Source organism: Chiloscyllium punctatum, chromosome 25 (assembly GCF_047496795.1).
Source record: "Chiloscyllium punctatum isolate Juve2018m chromosome 25, sChiPun1.3, whole genome shotgun sequence".
Taxonomy (NCBI): Eukaryota; Metazoa; Chordata; class Chondrichthyes; order Orectolobiformes; family Hemiscylliidae; genus Chiloscyllium; species Chiloscyllium punctatum.
The window spans coordinates 85,944,799-85,964,693 of record NC_092763.1 but is presented as its reverse complement, the minus strand read 5'-3'; the positions used below and the strand labels follow the sequence as shown (position 1 = coordinate 85,964,693).

At 42.9% G+C, this 19,895-nt stretch overlaps 1 protein-coding gene across 1 annotated transcript in view; it reads left to right on the top strand.

Annotated features, from left to right (window-relative positions):
- LOC140496092 (transmembrane 9 superfamily member 2-like) overlaps nt 1-19,895 on the top strand; it is a 122,747-nt gene that overhangs the window by 60,832 nt on the left and 42,020 nt on the right. Inside the window, exons 7-11 of the mRNA XM_072595630.1 lie at nt 5,444-5,558; nt 7,666-7,745; nt 11,585-11,693; nt 16,144-16,276; nt 19,379-19,498. Of these exons, the coding sequence (XP_072451731.1) occupies nt 5,444-5,558; nt 7,666-7,745; nt 11,585-11,693; nt 16,144-16,276; nt 19,379-19,498 (557 nt within the window). The remainder of the gene's footprint in view (nt 1-5,443; nt 5,559-7,665; nt 7,746-11,584; nt 11,694-16,143; nt 16,277-19,378; nt 19,499-19,895) is intronic.

Sequence of the window (19,895 nt, the reverse complement as noted above, 5' to 3'; positions counted from 1 at the left end):
GTGTCATTGTAGATGTGCTGAATTGCCTTAGCCTCTGAGGACGTAGAGGTGTTGGTGTGCTTTCTTGACTGTAGTGATACAGGTCACAAGGACAGATTAGTCGTTCTCATTCCTTGGAAGTTGATGCTCTTGACTATCTCCTCCATGGTATCATTGGTGCAGATGGGTGTATTCTCCCTTCCACTTCCTGAAGTCGATGACCATCTCCTTCATTTTGCCGCCATTGAGAGAGAGAGATGATTGTCTTCACACCATGCCACTAAGCTGGCCCTCTCTTAACTGTACTGTCTCGTCATTCTTTGAGATCTGACCCAGTACTCTGGTGTTATCAAATTTGTAAATGGAATTAGAGCAGATTTTGTGTATAAGGAGTATAGTGAAGAGTTGGATACCATAGCCTTGAGGGGCACTGGTGTTGATTGTGGAGGAGCTATTGCCTATCCTTACTGATTGTGGTCTAAGGGTCAGGATGCTGAGGATCCCGTTGCAGAGAGGGGAGCAGAATTTAAAGATGAGTTTGTATGGAATTGTGGTGTTGGAAGGCAGAGCTAAAGCCAATAAATGGGAGTCAGACTTGTTCTTGTTATTCATATGTTCCAGGGATGAACGTAGGGCCAGGGAGATGGTATCTGCAGTTGACCTGTTGTGGAAGTATGCGAATTGTAGGGGATCAAGGCAATCTGAGAGGATGTAGTTGGTGTGCTGTTACTAACCTCTCGAAGCACTTCATAATGACGCATGTCAGAGCCATTGGCCAGTCGTCATTGAGGCACATCTGATTTGCTTTTGGCACCAGGATGATAGTGGTCTTGAAGTAGGTGGGGACTTCACAAAGTATAGAAAGATTAAAGATGTGTGTGAATAATCCTGCTAGCTGGTCCACGCAAGAACTGAGTGCACGGCCATGAACACCATCCAAGTCAATCACTTTGCTGTGGGTTCACCCACCAAAAGGCCAATCTGACATCTGCAGCAGTGACTAGGTAGAGGTACACCCAAGGCTGTCTGGACAGGTGACTTAATTTCATTGACCTTCTGTTCAAAATGACAAATGGGCTCATCAGGGAGGGGTGCATTGTTGTTGGTAATTCTACTAGACATTACTTACCGAGATACCTAGATTTCCTACTCAAGACACCTGACTTGAATGCCTCAGACCTGGACCTCAGTAGGAATTGGGTCTCCCAGTTTTTTCATGGTTTCTGGTTGGGGAGCACCTGGGTTAAGTACTTTGGTACGCCGGTCTCTACGCACTTACCGATCAAATCCGTGATGGTGGTGGCCTACTGATTTAAGTTGGCCGCTGTGTTCTTGGATATGGACCAGTCTACTGATTCCAAGCAGTCAGGTAGAGGCTCATCTGTTGCATGTGCCCCTTCAGTGTGACCTTCTGATCCAGGCAACCTTTGCAGTTACATTAAATTTGTTAGTGGAATTTTCGAAGTCATTTGTAAGGTGGTTTCTGTAGAGAGGAATGTTTTGAGCTTAATATGGGCTATCTTTGTGATTGCCTATCCCATTCTTTGTCTCAATCCCCCTCTGCTGGCTTTGTTTCTAAGTACCCGATCTGCTTGCTACCCATCTGCCCCCAAAAAATCTATTATCTACTGGCGTGCTGTGTAAGAAATATAATGGGCGGGGGGGGGGGTGGGGTGGTGGTGTGTGACTTATCAGGGGCATGCACTAGGGTGCAGGTCTCTGGCACAGGGTTGATGTCTCTATTGCACAGAAGGGAAGCGAGGAAAGGAGTGTGTTAGTCATTGGGGACTCAATAGTTAGAGGTCAAAGTTGGGAACGAAAAAGACTCATGGGTGGTGTGTTGCCTCCCATGTGCCAGGGTCTGTGATATGTCTCTGATCGTATCTTTGGGGCCCTGAAGGGAGAGAGAGTGACCAGCCTCTAGTTGTTGTCCACATAGGTACCAATCTTGTAGATAAAGGGACAGGGATATAGAGCAGGATTTCAGGGAGTTAGGGTGGAAGCTGAGAGCAAGAACAAGCTGAGTTGTTATTTCTGGATTATTACTCATGCCACGTGATAGTGAGGCGAAGAACAGAGATATTAGCTGAACATGTGACTGCAAAGATGGTGGTAGGGTTTCAGGTTTATGGATAACTAGGGCTCATTCTGGGGAAGGTGGGACCTCTACAAACAGGGCGGTCTTCACTTGAACCAGAGGAGTACTAATACCCTGGGGAGCATGTTTGCCAGAGCTATTCAGGTAGGTTTAAACTAGATCAGCAGGGGGATGGGAATCTGAGGTGTAGTTGCAGTGCACAGGAGGATGTGAGTAGGGAGGATAGGGACAGGATTTCACGGTGACAGGAATGTGCTGGCAGACAGCAAGCTGGTTTGAAGTGTGTCTACTTCACCAGGTGTATCTGAAATAAGGTAGATGAGCTTGCAACATAGATAGGTACCTGGGACTTCGAAGTTGTGGCCATTTCGGAGACATAGATAGAGCAAAGTCAGGAATGGATGTTGCAGGTTCCAGGATTTAGTGTTCTCATTAAGAACAGGGAAGGTGGTGAAAGAGGGGGAGGTGTGGCTTTGTTAGTCAAGGATGGTGCAACAGTGGCTGAAAGAACATTTGACAAAGATTTGTCTACTGAGGTGGTATGGGCTGAGGTTCGAAACAGGAGAGGACAGGTCACACTGGCAGTTTTTTTTATATATATAGGCCTTCGTAGCGTTCCAGGGATGTGGAGGAGATAATTGGTAAATCGATTCTGGGCAGGAGTGAAAGGGACAGGGTGGTCATTAAGGGGGACTCTAACTTTCCCAACATTTGACTGGAAATGCTATAACTCTAGTACGTCAGATGGATCAGTTTTTGTCTAATGCGTGCAGGAATGTTTCCTGACACAGTATCTCAAAGGGTCGACAAGAAGGGAGGCCACACTGGATCTGCTGCTTGGTAATAAACCAGGCCAGGTGTTTGGTTTAGTGGTAGGTGAGCACTTTGGAGAGAGTGACCATAATTCAGTTACGTTTAGTTTAGTGATGCCACAGGGCGTGAGTTACAGATGGGGTAAGGACAATTATAATGCAATTAGGAGAGTCTTAGGACGCATATAATGGGGCAGAAAAATGCCGGGAATGGGGATAATTGAAATGGGAAGCTGGTTTAAGGAACAAATATTGCAAGACTTTGATAGGCATGTGCTTATCAGGCAGGGAGGAAGTGACAGAAAAAATTGTATCTCTTGTTAAGTGGAAGAGGGAGGCTTGTCTGGCATTGAGGTGAGATGGTTCAGATGAGGTGACAGAGGATTATACATTAGCTAGGAAGGATTTAAAGAGAGTTGAGAAGTGCAAAGAGGGGACATGAGCAGTTTTCAAGTAGAATAAAGGAGAACCCTAAAGCTTTCTATAGACATGAGTATTAAAAGGATGAGTGGACCCTGTGGAAATCAGAGAGGTGCTAAACGAATATTTATCATCTGTTTTCACTCAGGAAAAGGAGAATATTGTAGAGGAGAAGACTGAGGCATGGGTTATTAGACTTGACAGGATTGAGGTTAGTAAGGAGGAGGTCGTATCAGTTCTAGGAGTGAAAGTAGACAAATTCCCTGGGCCAGGTGGGATTTACCTGAGGATTCTCTGGAAAGCTGAGGGAGATGGCGAAGCCTTTGGACTTGATCTTTGAGTCGTCATTGTCTACAGGTTTAGTACCAGAGGACTGAAGGATTGCAAATGTTATGCCATTATTCAGGAAGGAGAGTAGAGATGACCCAAGTAATTATAGACCAGTGAGCCTTACTTCTGTTGTAGGAAAAGTTTTGGAAAGGATTATAAAACAGAAGATTTATAATCATCTTGCAAGCAACAATTTGATTAGAAATAGTCAACATGAATTCAAGGGAAGGTCGTGTCTCACAAACCTGAGTTTTTTTGAGAAGCTGACCAAGCATGTGGGTGAGGGTAAGGCAGTTGACATAGTGTTCATGGACTTCAGTAAAGCCTTTAAGGTCCACATGGTAGGCTATTGGAGATGGTGTGGAGGCATGGGATTGAAGGTGATCGAGCAGTTTGAATTAGAAACGAGCTTTCTGAAAGAAGGTAGCGAGTGGTGGTTAATGGAAAATATTCAGCCTGGAGTCCGATTACTAGTGGTGTGCCACAGAGATGCTTTTGGGACCGTGGCAGTTTGTAATTTTTATAAAGGACTTAGACACAGGCATAGGTGGATGGATTTGTAAGTTTGCAGAAGACACTAAAGTCAGTGGAGTAGTGAATAGTGTGGAAGAATATGGCAGGGAGACTTGAATAAACTGCAGAATTGGGCTGAGAGGTGGCAAATTGAGTTTGATGCAGCTAAATGTGAGGTGATGCACTTTGGGAAGAATAACAGGTTGGCAGAGTACTGGGTCGATGGAAAGATTCTTGGTAGTGTGGATGTGCAGAGGGAATTTGGAGTCCATGTACATAGATCCCTGAAAGTTCCCACCATGGTTGATAATGCTATTAAGAAGGCAGTGTGTTAGGTTTCATTGGCAGTGTGAGTGAATTCCGGAGCTGGAGTGTCATGCTGCAACTGTAAAAAATGCTAGTCCGGCCTCCGTTGGAGTATTATGTGCAGTTCTGGTCGCCCATTACAAGAAGGATGTGGAAGTGTTGGAAAAGGTGCAGAGGAGATTTACCAGGATGTTGCCTGGTCTGAAGGGAAAGTCTTATGAGGAAAGGCTGAGAGACTTGAGTCTGTCCTCATTGGAAAGAAGGTGGCGAAGAGGGGATTTAATAGAGATATACAAGATGATCAGAGGATTAGATAAGGTGGACAGTGAGAGTCTTTTTCCTAGGATGATGACACTGGCTTATACGAGGGGGCATAGCTGCAAATTGAGGGGAGAATAGATTTAAGATAGATGTTAGAGGCAGGTTCTTCACTCAGTGGTAATGGTGTGGAATGCCTTGTCTGCCAATGTAGTTAACTCAGCCATTTTGGGGGCATTTAAACTGTCCTTGGATAAGTATATGGGATGATGATGGGATAGCGTAAGGTGATGGGCTTAGATTAGTTCACAGGTCAACGCAACATAGAGGACAGAAGGGCCTGACCTGTACTGTATTGTTCGATGTTCTATGGTTTCCTCAGCCACTGACTTTCCAAGTTGCAATTTTTGTCAGTTCTCGAGTACAGTTCCTTTGCGCTGCTTCTGAGTTCTGAAGCTGTTTTTCTTCAGCGCACCATTCTGACAGAATGACCCAGGAATTCCCTCTTGATTCATTGAGTTCAAACCATGAATCTTGACTTGAAATGCAATTTTAGTGTGAGTATGCAACAGAAACCTGTTTGTTCTAAATTGAAGCTATAACACAAATTTAGTGTTAGTGCAGTTGAATGAAACTCGAAGCAAACCTTTGAGTGCTATATGTAAGGTTAAAGACATTTGTGTAACTATCAATGTTTAAAATATCACTTAAATTCTGTTCTCTCCAGTTACAACCATGCAGACTTATCGCACCTTAATTGTGAGGGGCCACCAATGGAGATTCCTGCTGAAGACAAGGAAAAGAAAATTAATATTGTGTACACCTATTCAGTTACATTTAATGTAAGTAACATAAACAGCTTTGGCTTTATCTCTCCCAGTAGATGTAAGTGGTGGGAACCTGCCTCAGTAGTAATGTTTACCTGGATGCAATGTTGGTCTAACTAGAATCTACGTTCCTTGGGATCACCAGAAATCCAGAAAGATTTGTTAAATCAAATTGTTTGAAATGGGAATTGACAGTGGCTTTGCACATTTTGTTTAATTCTTTGTTGAGATGTGGGCATTTCTGGCAAGGTCTGCATTCGTTGTCCATATTTAGTTGTCCTCCACCTGTGGTTTGCGAGGGCTATTTAACAGGGCAGATAAGATTCAGCTACTGTGTTTGGAGTCTCTCTCACTGGGTAAGGATGTCATATTTCGTTCTTTAAAGAATAATAGTAAACCCGATGCACTCTTTTCTTTTTATAACACTCAGTGGGAGTCTTCATGAGCAGCGGTGTTAAGACTCATTTTCAATGAATTTATATTCCACCAGCTGCCATGCTAGGGCTGAGCCCATGACCCAAAGCATTGCCCTCGACTGCTGGATTACTGAAACAAAAACAAATTGCTGGAAAAAAAAGTGATCTGGCAGCATCTGTGGAGAGTAGGAAGAGTAGAAGTTTGAGTCCAATGGCCTTCAGAATAATTTCTTCAGCTGTTTTTGTTTCAGATTGCCAGCATCTGCAGTTGTATTTTAGTTCTCTGGATAATGAGTTTGGTGACATTGCCATGACATGACCATCTCCCTATCATGGCAGTTCAACTGGACTGCAGCATCAGTTGCTGTATAGTGGTTTTGGCTGCAGAGGAATTGATGCAAGGAGCAGCCAAACCAATTTCTTCTGAAGGTTTTGAATTGGGTGAAAGTCAAACCTTTTCAAACAGATGTGATGTTCACCATATAGTTTGAAACTTAAAACAGAATTCTTAAAGCTCTGCTTGTCCTTGATTTGAGAGATGGCTGGTATAATTTATTGCTGCTGCCTCATGTCCAAAACATTCAGCCTTTGAACTTGGAAATCTGTAATGAAGTGGTGGAGGCTGGTACAATTGCAACATTTAAAAGGCATCTGGATGGATGTCTGAATAGGAAGGGTTTAAAGGGATATGGGCCAAGTACTGGCCAATGGGATGAGATTAAGTTGGGTTATCTGGTTGGCATGGACGAATTGGACCGAAGAGTCTGTTTCTGTGCTGTACATATCGATGACTCTGACATCTATATTTCTCAGTTCTGTAGAATTTCAGACTTGACCTTCAATGGCTGTGCCTGTCAAGCCTTGGCAATCAGTTTAAAGGAAATTTTATGCAACGTTTCTCAGTTACTGACAGATAAGACCCTTTGATATTCTCAATTTTTAAGTTGTTTGACTCACCCTTTATTAATATCAACATAATTTTGGAATCACAGAATCGTTTGGCCCATCTTGCCTGCACCAGTTTTCTGAAACAGCCAGTCAATTAAACCCACTCCCTTAACTTTTTCCCCATACCCCTGCAATTGCTTTCCTTAGATTTATTTGTCCAGTTTTCTCTTGAAAATCATTGTTAACTTTGTTTCTGCCATCTTCATAATTTAGAATAGGTATATTGAATTTCCTCTTAACTCACTGGGGTTGCTGAGTTCACTAATGCCTGGTATTATGGCAAATTGTTTCTCCACCCTCAGCAAGACTGGTTGTGAACCTCAACCTGAGCTACAAATCTTTTCAAAACTCAGCAAGACCTTCACTTCCTTCCCAAAGCCCATCTAATAATTTTTATAGCTGTATTTTTTGATGTAGTCAACAATTATAAGTATGCAATGTTGAAAGATTCCTTTGTTTTTGCAAATAAAAAGCAGTTTTCCACATTGCCTCTAGTTGTAAGAAAATAATTGGACCTCAATATCAAACACTGTTATAGGGTTTGATAACTTATTCATGTAAATAAATTCTAATTTTGAGATTAAGTTTATTAAGTTTACTGAAGCAACAGGTGGGTCAAAATAAATGCTGAATGTTAATTTAAATTGAGTAATATTTCACTGCACAGTGCTGATCCTTCTCAGTGTGCTTATTTGCAATGCCTCAACTAATTCAGTGTTGTAATAAATACAAAATTACCATTTTGTTCTTTTATGTAGGAGGATGAGAAAATAAAGTGGGCCTCCAGATGGGATTATATTTTGGAATCCATGCCCCACACAAATATTCAGTGGTTTAGGTATGTTGTCTTTTCTTAAACTCTTAATTTGTGAATACTCACTTGCACACGCAATTTATGGGCAATCTTATTTGTCAGGTTATAATGCACAAAATTGTCATTGCACAGCTGTCTCTAAAGACTGCAGCTAAAATTCTTCAAAGCTTCTATACTGTTAGAAATACAAATGAAACACTTTTCTTCTGCCTCAGGATAAAACTATGATGCCTGTATGAAGTTTTACCAGGTTGCTGTTTCTTTATCCATCTCTGTTGCGACTTAAGGCAACAATGTTACAGAAGTGTCGCTATTGATGGCGAAGCTCAGCAATTGCTGTTCAGACTGACAGCAATATTCGCAATTCATACATGTGTGTTACTATCCAAAAGTTGCTGTTGATTGTGTACTGCTCCAGATAACAAGTTTTCAGTCGAGTTCAGACTTTATGTATCAAGTCTGTTTGACTTGTATGTGTGTGATCCAGTGTAAAAACTTTGTGTACACCTTGTTGAATGATGTAAATTGTTAGAACAATAAGGGCACAGCATACTATAGTACAGGAACAAAGGCAGAGGGAATTCCGCTATGTTGAGTTTCAGGGGATTAAGTTGAGGCTGGATGGCCTCCACTTTAGTGCTAGAGGTATTATTGGTAAGACTGATGAGCTAAGGGTGAGGATTGAATTGCAGTATTGTTGCTATCTCGCAGACATGGTTGAGGGAGGGGCAGGATGGGCAGCACAACATTCTGGACTGTAAGATCATCAGGACAGGGGAGGGTATAAAGCCGCAGGAGATGTTGCATTATCTGTGAAGAAGTCAGTTACTGCAGTAAGGAGGGCTGATATTCTGGAAGGGTATTCAAGTGATGGTTTGTGATTAAAACAAAAATGAGAGAAACATTGCCGGGTGTGTATTATAGATGCTGCCAAACAAACGGTCAGTAGATAATAGTGAGCAGATATGGAGGCAATTCAGAGTTGTGTAAAATAACAGGGTTTTATTGGGGGAGTTTAACGGATTTCAACTTCCCAAACATTAATTGGAATACTCATAGTTTAAGGGGTTAGCAGGAGCAGATTTCTTGAAATATATATGGGTCAAAATGTCAAAGGTCCAACAATGAATGGCACAATGGGTGTACTTTTGGGGAGTGAAGCTGGTTGTGTTTGAGGTGGCAGTCAGAGTGTATTTTGGTGATAGTGACCACAGCACTGCACATTTTGCATGTATTATGAAAAAGGAGAAAGAATGTCTGCAAGCAAGTCAGGATCTGGCTAAAGAGAGGATTAAGATGGCGGCACAGTAAAAGACACTTGAGCCAGAGCTCCTCTGCTCGCTAGCTCCTTTTCCTTGTTCCTTCTCGCTGCAGTTTTCCTATGCCACTTTTAATTTAAAGTACCCTGAGTGGAGGGAATGGAGAAGAGAGTCGAGACCAACCCAGTGAGAGAGACAGGTTGTAGCTGGAGGGACTGAGTCCCAGAAGCAAATTGCGGCTGGAGTGGCAGTGTGTGTGGCCCAGAGCGAAAGCAGAACTTGCTCAGGTCAGGTCTCAGTGTGTCATGCCAGGAGCGGGAGCAGAGAGAGTGGGCCAAGTTCTGGACGAAATCTCATGTTCTGAAGCCCAGTAAGCACGGACTTGATGAAAAAGAACCATAACTTGAGTACTTTGAAGATGCTTTTTATTCTGGATTTCTAAACTCTGCACTCCCATGCTAGTCAGTTCTTTAATATTTGAATTCTATACCAATGCTTAAAGTATCTCCACCTAGGTACCCTGTGAAGATGGCACTGAGAGACGACATTACAAATTTTTTGTTACACTCGTTCAAGTGCATGTGATGAAGGGTGTTCTAAATCTTCTAATTCTAAGTAGACTGGGAGCAGCTGCTGGTCGAGAAATCTACAGCAGTGTAGTTGGGTATATTTCAGAAAGGATTAGAAGGCTGTGGGCCAAGTGCAGGGAAATAGGGGGAGTGTCGACAGGCAGTTTGGTCGGCATGGGCCAGTTTGGGCCCAGTGGCCTGTCTCCATGCTGTAGGACTCGGAATCTGTGAAGAGGCGAGAGTGTGGGTCTAACATGTTCACCATTTGGGGTGAAATGGAGGAGTAACAAGCCCAGAAAGCCCTAGACTTCTAGCAAATTACAGGACTGGGTAAGTGTGAAAAGAGATGCTTTCACCAGGTTAAAAGAGAAAAAAACCAAGAGGTTAGTGTGGACTACAGGAAATGCAGGGAGCAAACTTAAAAGCAACTAGGAGAGCCAAGAGGGGTCATGGAAAAACACTAGTGGGTAAAGTTAGGGAGAATTCCAAAACATTCTATAGGGGGAAGAGGATAACCATCTAAAGAATAGAGCCCATTAGGGACCAAGGTGCCAATCTGTACATGGAGCTGGAGGACATTGGCAGGCTGTTAAATGATTTCTTCACGCCTGTCTTCACTTTGTAGGTCCAGAATACAGCAAGAGGGGCGACTGTAGATCTTGAGCAGTTTGACATGGGAAGTGAGGATATATTGGGGATTTTGGTAGGTTTCTAGTGGACAAACCCCAGGTCAGGGTGAGTTGTATCCCAGGTTGCTATGGGTGAGGGAGGAAATTACAAGGAGTTCTGACCCAAATTTTTAGTTGTGAAATTTTAAGGGTCAACCAGCACTAGGTTAACCACTCAACTTCAACAGGACACACTTGGCAACGCTGCAGTGAGATCATGAAACTGACTCCAGAAACACTTAATGAAAACAACCTCCACACCTAAACTGATATGCAGCAATCTTTGTTTTAACTGGCATCTAGTGAATCAGCACTTTTGATAAACCAGTAAAAATTATATCCCTGAAATCTTGGAGGTTTACTCTATTATTGCAGTTTCCATAATCACCAAGTTGATGGTGTGACTGAGAAGACGCTGCTGCATTAAGCTTTATGGGCGGCACGGTGGCACAGTGGCTAGCACTGCTGCCTCACAGCGCCAGAGACCCGGGTTCAATTCCTGCCTCAGGCGACTAACTGTGTGGAGTTTGCACGTCCTCCCCGTGTCTGCGTGGGTTTCCTCCGGGTGCTCTGGCTTCCTCCCACAGTCCAAAGATGTGCAGGTCAGGTGAATTGACCATGCTAAATTGCCCGTAGTGTTAGGTTAGGGGTATGGGTGGGTTGCGCTTCGGCGGGGCGGTGTGGACTTGTTGGGCCAAAGGGCCTGTTTCCACACTGTAAGTAATCTAATCTAAAAATCACACACCAGGTTATAGTCCAAGTTTATTTGGAAGTATTAGCTTTTGGAGCCCACTCCTTCAGGTAGCTGTGGAGTAGGACCATAAGACACATCTTATGGCATAAGATTAGTGTCATGCAACTGAAACAATATATTGAACAAACATAGACTGCTGTAAAGTTTCAATTTTTCAGAATGGATTGCAGGTTTTGGTTCATTAAAATAAAGACGTGATCTTGCTCGGCAGCTATCTGATGAAGGAGCAGTGTTCCGAAAGCTAATACTTCCAAATAAACCTGTTGTCAAAAATGTGTTCTTGTGATTTTTAACTTTTTCCACCCCAGTCCAACACTGGCACCTCCACATCAGTATTAAGCTTTATTGAAGTAATTTATGCTGTGAATCAGATATGCGAGCATAACCCCCTGCATTACTTTTCTGTTACTTCTTTTAAGATTAGATCTGTGTGTTTTTACTTTGATTATGTGGAACTCTTGATCAACTGATGCAGCCTTGGTTCCAAAGGTGCCAGTTCATAAGAAGTTTGTTCATTATATCCTTGAAACAGTGCAGTGTGCAGAAGTCTGGCCATCTTATTTATGACTAGTTAAGAGTTCATAGAAGTTGATATTTCCCTTTTCTTTCTCAGTATTATGAATTCCCTTGTGATTGTCCTGTTCTTATCTGGGATGGTGGCAATGATTATGCTTCGGACCCTTCACAAGGATATTGCGCGATACAATCAGATTGACTCTGCGGTAAGTCCCATTGTTGGGTATGTCTTCAAATGGAAGTCGTACCATTTACAAATTTGATGCAGTTGTGTATTTCTTTCACAACTGGGGTATGGAATCCTTCCAACACCTACAATACCTTTTGCTTTGTTTAATTTGTTCAGTACGTAATACCCTTTTTTTTAATCACCCTGGATCACTCAAGATTCACTTTTTCTCTCTGCTGATATGAAGCTTGAGTTGTTCTTAATGTTCATGATTTCTTGTCACGTTGAAATATGCAATATTGCATGCTCTGTCTTTTGTGGTGAAAATTTATAATATGTTCTTAGTATTTAGAAATTTGGATTCTAAAGTAGAAGTAGATAGGTTTTTGGTTTGTGCTTCAAGGATAGTTGCCTTGAAAAGAGATGGTGAATTCCTGATGAAGGGCTTTTGTCTGAAACTTTGGCTTTCCTGCTCCTTGATGCTGCCTGACCTGCTGTGCTTTTCCGCTACCACTCTAATCTAGGCCTTGAAAAGAGAGCCAGCAAGTGTCTTTTGAACAGTAAGATGCAAGCCTGTTGGTGAGATAATAAAGGGAAGTTTGGCCTTTTGGTATTTTCTTACATTATTAATCCAGTAATCCTAGTAATGTTCTATAAACCTGGGGTTTGAATCCTGCCATGGCAGATGGTGGAATTTGAATTGAGCTAGTGGGTTTTGAGAAGATTTGTAGCTCAGGTTGAGATTTTGGATGTAGGTTTGCTCGCTGAGCTGGAAGGTTCATTTTCATATGTTTCGTCAATCTACTAGATAACATTTTTAGTGAGTGTCTGGGTGAAACACTGGAGGTGTAGCCTGCTTTCTATTTGTGTTTGGGTTTGTGATGCCATTTCCTTTGGCGACGTCATTTCCTGTTCTTTTCTCAGGTGGTGGTAAATGGGATCCAAGACACTGTCTGTTAATAGAATTCCGCTTGGAATGCCATGCTTCTAGGAATTCTCGTGGTGTCTCTGTTTGGCTCGTCCTAGGATGGACATATTGTCCTTCCGCATCCATTTGTGAGGGTGGGTCATGTCGTTTTGTGGCTAGTTGATCATGTACATGATAATCTAATGGTAACCGTGAAACCATTGCCCATTATCGGAATAACCCATCTGGGTCATTCATGTCCTTTTAGGGAAGGCAATTACCATCTTACCTGGTCTGGCCAACCTGTAACTTAAGTATCTCACTAGTATTGGCTGTTAACTGCCCTCTGGGCAATTAAGGATGGGTATTAAAAGCTGGCCTGGCCGGTATCACCCACACCTAATAGACAATAGGTGCAGGAGTAGGCCATTCTGCCCTTCAAGCCTGCACCACCATTCAATATGATCATGGCTGATCATCCTTTAATCAGTATCCTGTTCCTGCCTTATCTCCATAATCCTTGATTCCACTATCCTTGAGAGCTCTATCCAATTCTTTCTTAAATGAATCCAGAGACTGGGCCTCCACTGCCCTCTGGGACAGAGCATTCCACACAGCCACCACTCTCTGGGTGAAGACGTTTCTCCTCATCTCTGTCCTAAATGGTCTACCCCGTGTTTTTAAGTTGTGTCCTCTGGTTCGGCACTCCCCCATCAGTGGAAACATGTTTCCTGCCTCTAGTGTGTCCAATCCTTTAATAATCTTATATCTCAATCAGATCCCCTCTCAGTCTTCTAAACTCAAGGGTATACAAGCCCAGTCGCTCCAGTCTTTCAGTGTAAGGTAGTCCCACCATTCCAGGAATTGACCTTGTGAACCTACGCTGCACTCCCTCAATAGCCAGAATGTCTTTTCTCAAATTTGGAGACCAGAACTGCACACAATACTCCAGGTGTGGAACCTTGTGAAATAACTTGCTGTTCTTGGTTGACTTCAGAATTTTGTCATCTACAGAAAGATTGACAGCCCGAGTAGAGTTGAGAAGAAAAGATAACGGGGAGGCTGTTTAATTTTTGGCCACCTCACAGCTGATTGAGCGAGCAAGATTTCTTTATCTGTTTCACCAGGTTTAATCCCCCATAGTTGAAGTCTGAGGAAAATTGGTGAATTAGTTTGTCTACGTGTGATTTGATGTTAATTAAGTGTGAATGTGCAGCAAGTCACTGAGAGAAAATGCTTGTGACCTTGTCAGTTCAGCCCTACCAACCTTGCAGTGTCCACTTTAGTAACATTTGGGGGCTAATGCCAAAGTACTCATTGTCTATAATGTATGATTCAATATCCTGGACACCACCACCACCACCATCCCTGCATATGTCCTGTCCCACTGGTATACAGTGGTATGCAGTTGGGAAGGAGTTGCCCTGGGAGTCCTCCACTTGGACTCCAGATCCCTGAAGTCTCAATGCTTCAGGTTAAACATGAGCAAGGCAACCTCCTGATTACCACTTTCTTGGTTGATGAGTTGGTATTCCTCTGTGTTGAGCAACGCTTGGAGGAAGCACTGAGGATGGCAAGGACACAAAATGTACTCTCTGGGATTTGTGTCCACCACCAAGAGTGGCTCAGCAGTAATATTATTGATTTGAACTGGTTAGTTCCTAAAGGACGTAGCTGCTAGTCTGGTCTGGGCAACTGATGAGGGAACCAGCAAGAGGGAGGAACAGACTTGCCCTCATCCTGATCAGCCTGTGGCTGCAGATGCATCTGACCATGTTAGTATTGGCAAGAGTGGCCACTGCACAGTTGTTGTGGGCACAAAGCCCTGTGTTCACATTGAGAATAACCTCCATGTTGTGTGGCACTCTCATTGTGCTCAATGGGACAGACTTTGAACAGATATGCAACTCCAGACTGGGCATTCACGAGGCACTGTGGGCAATCAACAGCAGCAGAATTGTACTCCGCAACCCGTAACCTCATGACCTGGTATATCTCCCACTCAACCATTACCAACAAGCCAGGAGATCAACCCTAGTTCAATAGAGAGTGCAGGAGGGCATGCCAGGAGCAGCACCAAGATGAGGTGTCAACCTGGTGAAGCTACAAAATAGGACTACTTGTGTGCCAAACAGGAAAAGGCACAAGTGTTAGTGCAAAGTGATCCCACAAACAGTGACTCTGGTCTAAGCTATGCAGTCCTGCCACATCCAATTGCAAGTAGTGGTGGACAATTAAAATCACCAGAGGAGGATGGTTCACAAATATCCCCATCTTCAATGATAGAACAGCCCAATACATCACTGCAAAAGATAAGTATTGAGTGAATGATCCATCTTAGCCTCCTTCAGTAGTCCCCAGCATTACAGAAACCAGTCTTCAACCATTTCAATTCACTTCATGTGATATCAAGAAACAGCTGGAGATGCTGGATATTGCAAAGTCTGTGGGCTCTTGACAACTTTCTGACAATAGAACTGAAGTCTACTCCTGAACTTGCTCCTTCCCTGTCCAAGATGTTCCAGTGTAGTTACAACACTGGCATCTGCCCAACAATGTGCAAAATTGCCCAGGTATGTCCCATACGTAAAAAGCAGGACAAATCCAACCCGGTCAGTTACCACCCCATCAGTCTACTCTTGATCATCAGTAAAGTAATGAAGGTGTCATCAATAGTGCTATCAAGTTTAGGTTCTGCAGACCATTTGCCACCTGACTTCACAACAGCCTTGGTTCAGATATGGATAAGAGGGCTGAATTCCAGAGGGGGAGGGAAGAGGAGAGTGACAGCCCTTGACATCAAGGCTGCATTTGACTGTGGCATCAAGGAGCCCTGGTAAAACTGGAATCAGAGTATCAGGGGGCACACTCTGTTTGGAGTCATACCTGATACACAGGAAGATGGTTTTTGGAAGTCTTGAATCTATGGAATTCGCTAACCCAAGGTATGCTGGATGGTGGACATTGAGTAAACTGAAGGAAGAGATGGACTGGTTTTGAATTAGTATGGGTTGAAGGGTTATTCAGAGCAAGTAGGAAAGTGGAGTTGAGGCAGAGATGAAATCAACCATGGTTGTATTGAATGGTGGAGCAGGCTTGAGGGGCTGAGTTGCTTACTTCTCCTACTTACATTTGTGAAGTTCTTGGAATCCAAGTTTGCCACTGTCTAATATGCTGCTACCTCTTGGTAAGGCTGTACATTGGGCCTTGACTATGCTTTCCCACTTAATCCTTTCACTAGGTTAACTTGTCTAATGTCCATTTATTAATAGACATAATTAATAAACTTACTTTCAACCTATTCAGTGCAGCTCAGAGTGCAATTAAAGTCCAAATAAGATTTACACTAAAGTTGGAGGGGTTTTGGGCCAAACCAGAGTCCACCATATGGCCATCTTCATGGCCGCCTACTTTGCTATAAGAGTCAGAGCAGTTACTCTGTAACTTGTAAATTGGTTCAGAATGGAAGTGTCTTTGCTGCAGTTGGTTATAAAAAAACATTGTCATATTTGTAAACTAGTGAGTTTTCTTTGTGCTTTTTCTCTGTCTTGGTAATGTGTTTAACTATCCTTCTGCACAGGAAGATGCTCAGGAAGAATTTGGTTGGAAGCTGGTGCATGGCGATGTTTTTCGGCCTCCGAGGAAGGGAATGCTTTTATCTGTTTTCCTTGGTCAAGGAACACAAATTTTCATAATGATGTTTATCACTCTTTGTAAGTATTATGTTACAAAACTGAGTTGAATAATTTTGGTTTATCACTTTATCTTATTGTTTCTGAAAATAGCAATACAGTTTGCACACAGCTAGTATCTTTGGCCTGGTATCTGTGTAGCTCTGAGCAGTAAAATGTAGTCAAACTCCAGGTGACTAAGGCAAGGTGTGAGACAGTTGTTCAAATGTTTTTCAGCAGTGGGGGGCAAGCGAGCAAGTTGGTTCGAGGTAGCTGAAAGCAGGAAGAGCCAGTGCACAGGTGGGACTCTTAGTTGTGGAATTTGAGTATTTTCGGAGGGGTCGGAGAATAATGCATGTGACTGGTAGCAAGGACAGCGTAGTTTTTTTAATGCAGAAGAAAGTGAGGGGAAGATATGTGGATGTTGAGCCCAAGGAGAGAGAACAACAGTTGGACAAACAAAGTTGTGGATAGGGGGTGAGATTGGCGGAAGTGTGGACCAGGGGCTTAGTGGTGGAGGAATGGGAATCGGGAGTGGTAGATGGAGTCTGACAAGGGAGGTGAGGGGGATGGGTGTCTGGTGGTGGCATTCTGTTGGAGTTGGTGGAAATGGCAGTTAATGAATTCTTTGGATGTGGATTCTGGTGGGATGGTACATGAGGACAAGGGGGTCTTTTATTGCTGTTGTGGGAGGGAAGAGAGGGGGTGAGGGCTGAAGTGCAGGAGATCGTCTGACCCAGCTGAGGACAGTGTCAACTCTGATGAAGGAAACACATTCTTTAGCTTAGCCAACCTCCACCTACACCAGTGTAGGCTGACCACGAACTGGCCTCTGAAATGATTGATTAAAATTAAAAACTGGGAGCGGAAGTAGACTTTTCAGCCCTTCGAGCTTGCTCCAGCATTCAGTTTGATCATTACTGACCTTCTGTCTCAATGCCACATCCCTGCTTTTCCCCCATACCTTTCAGTACCTTCAATTTCTAAAAATCTACCTATCTCTTTCTTGAATAGATTCAATGATTTGGCCTCCATTGCTTTTTTTTTGTGGTAACAAATTTGACAGGTTCACTATCCTTTGGGTGGAAGCATATTTTCTCATCTGTCCTTAGTGGCCTACCCTGAATCGGAAGACTCTGACCTCTGCGTTCTGTACTCCCAGCCAGGGAAAACATTGGCTCTGCACCTTGTCCGTACAGTCCTGTTAGAAATTTATTTAAGACCACCTCGTAACCCCTCATGAATACAGGCCCAGTTAAACCAGTATCTCTTCCTATGACAATCCTGTCATCCTTGATACTAGCCTAGTGAACCTCTGCTGCACACTCTATGGCAAGTGTATCTTGGACATTGAGACCAATGCTGCATGCAGTATTATGGGTGTGGTCTTACCAAGACCCTGTGTAACAATAGTGAGACATCACTTCTGAACTCCAATTGTCTTGGCATGAACGCCAACGTACTAATTGCTTGCTGCACCTATCTGTCTGCTTTCATTTACTGGTGTGCAAAGGCGCACAGATCCTCTTGTACTTCCACACTTCCGAATACTTAGCATTTTAAGAATACTTTTTCTATTTTTGTTTCACACTGCACCATATAAACTTCACATTTCGCCATGTACTTATTTGCCATGTATTTGCCCACTTACTCATTTGAATCACTGAAGTCAGGTTGCATGCACCCCACCACTCTGAAACCCACCCAGTTTTGTGGTTAGCAAACTTGGAAATGTTGCATTTGATTCTTTCAGCCAGGGCCCAAGCAGTAATCCTTGCATGCTCCGCTCATCACTGCCTTCCACTGCGGGGGAAAGACTAATTTATTGCCGCATTTTCTTCTCTGTCAACTAATTGTCAATCAATGCAATATACTGCCTCCTATCCTATGTGTTACAAGGTTGCCCACTAACCTTTTTTTTTGGAACCTAATATCAAAAGCCTTCTGAAAATCTAAATGCACCACATTCGCTACTTTTTTTTTCAGGTCATGTCACAATATTAGCTGTCAGCTGGTTGTATTCTGAAGAAGAGAATTGTGCTGTGGACATCAGGATGTTCAATTTGTGTTAACACAGGAAGATACTTGAGCTGTGTTTGTCTCAAAAATAATGGACTGTTGTGAAGTACAAGTTTCTGGTTTTAAGGTCAGCTTGGTTAGTTTCAGTGATAAATTGCTTTTGGGAACCTAGGAATGGAGGCCTACAAATGTTTATAACTGCTATTGTCAGTCAGACTTGTGCTTTCTTGGAAATTAAGAACAAACATGCTGGAAGCAGCACGAGTTGATGATTGATTCAGACAGAAGTTAATTTTACAGATGGAATTCTTAGTCGAAACGCAAGTATTACCAGAAGCATGTTATGAAATTTGAAAGGGTTCAGAAAAGATTTACAAGGATGTTGCCAAGGTTGGAGGGTTTGAACTATAGGGAGAGGCTGAATAGGCTGGGGCTGTTTTCCCTGGAGGGTCAGAGGCTGAGGGGTGACCGTATAGCAGTTTATAAAATCATGAGGGGCATGGATAGGATAAACAGACATGGTCTTTTCCCTGGGGTGGGAGAGTCGAGAGGGCAAAGATATAAAAGGGACCGAAGGGGCACATTTTTCTCTCTCAGGGTAGTGAGTGTATGCAATGAGCTGTCAGAGGAAGTGGTGGAGGCTAGTACAATTACAACATTTTAAAAGGCATCTGGATGGGTTTATGAATAGGAAGGGTGTTCAGGGATATGGGCCGGGTGCTGGCAGGTGGGGCTAGATTAGGTTAGGATGACTGGTTAGGATGAATGAGTTGGACCGAAAGGTCTGTTTCTGTGCTGCACATCTGACTCTTATGTTCCAGCATTAACTGTCTCTTCACACAGACCTTAGTTAATAGAGTGAGCAAATTGCAATATGCAGGAAGCTGGAGTTTTATTTAGCCCTAGGATGCTTGAACAGCAACTAACTAGGAAGACAATTTCAACAAAAAGCCCTGTTAATTAGATTGAATGTTTGTTTGAGGATGTCATACTTTTCCATCACCTGAATTGTACAGAAAGACATCCATTATTTTACTGAAAAGCTGCATTCAGTTGAGAAAATTAAACAGAGCAAAGTTTTATTTTGTACATAATGAGAGATTTATTTTTTTCCACCCTTTGCAGTCCTTGCCTGTCTTGGGTTTCTTTCACCTGCTAACCGAGGAGCATTGATGACTTGTGCTGTTGTTCTGTGGGTCCTGCTTGGAACACCTGCAGGATATGTTTCTGCCAGAATGTATAAGAGTAAGTGATGCACTGTGTAATTGCTTTTTGTCATTGACTACTTTTGCATTATGTTAGATGAGTCTTGTTAATAGTAATGAAGACAATTGGGTTGCAAGCATGTTATTACCCTGAAGTTACTGCAATCAGTAAACTAGCACGAAGTTTTGTGTATGCACTGTGACTCTAATTTTAAAGTTTAATATCTGAGAAGCTGTGATCAGTTGCATTGTTTCTTCACTTTTAATTTATTTTATAAACATCTAAATTGTGAAATTTGATCTAAGTGTGGAGATGGGTGTATGAAGCGTCAGAAGCACTCCACCCTGATGCGCAATGTCCAATTTGTAATCAGGATGGATGCCCTTCAGAGGGCCAATGCAGACTCAACAGGCCACATAGCCCCTCTTTGCACTGT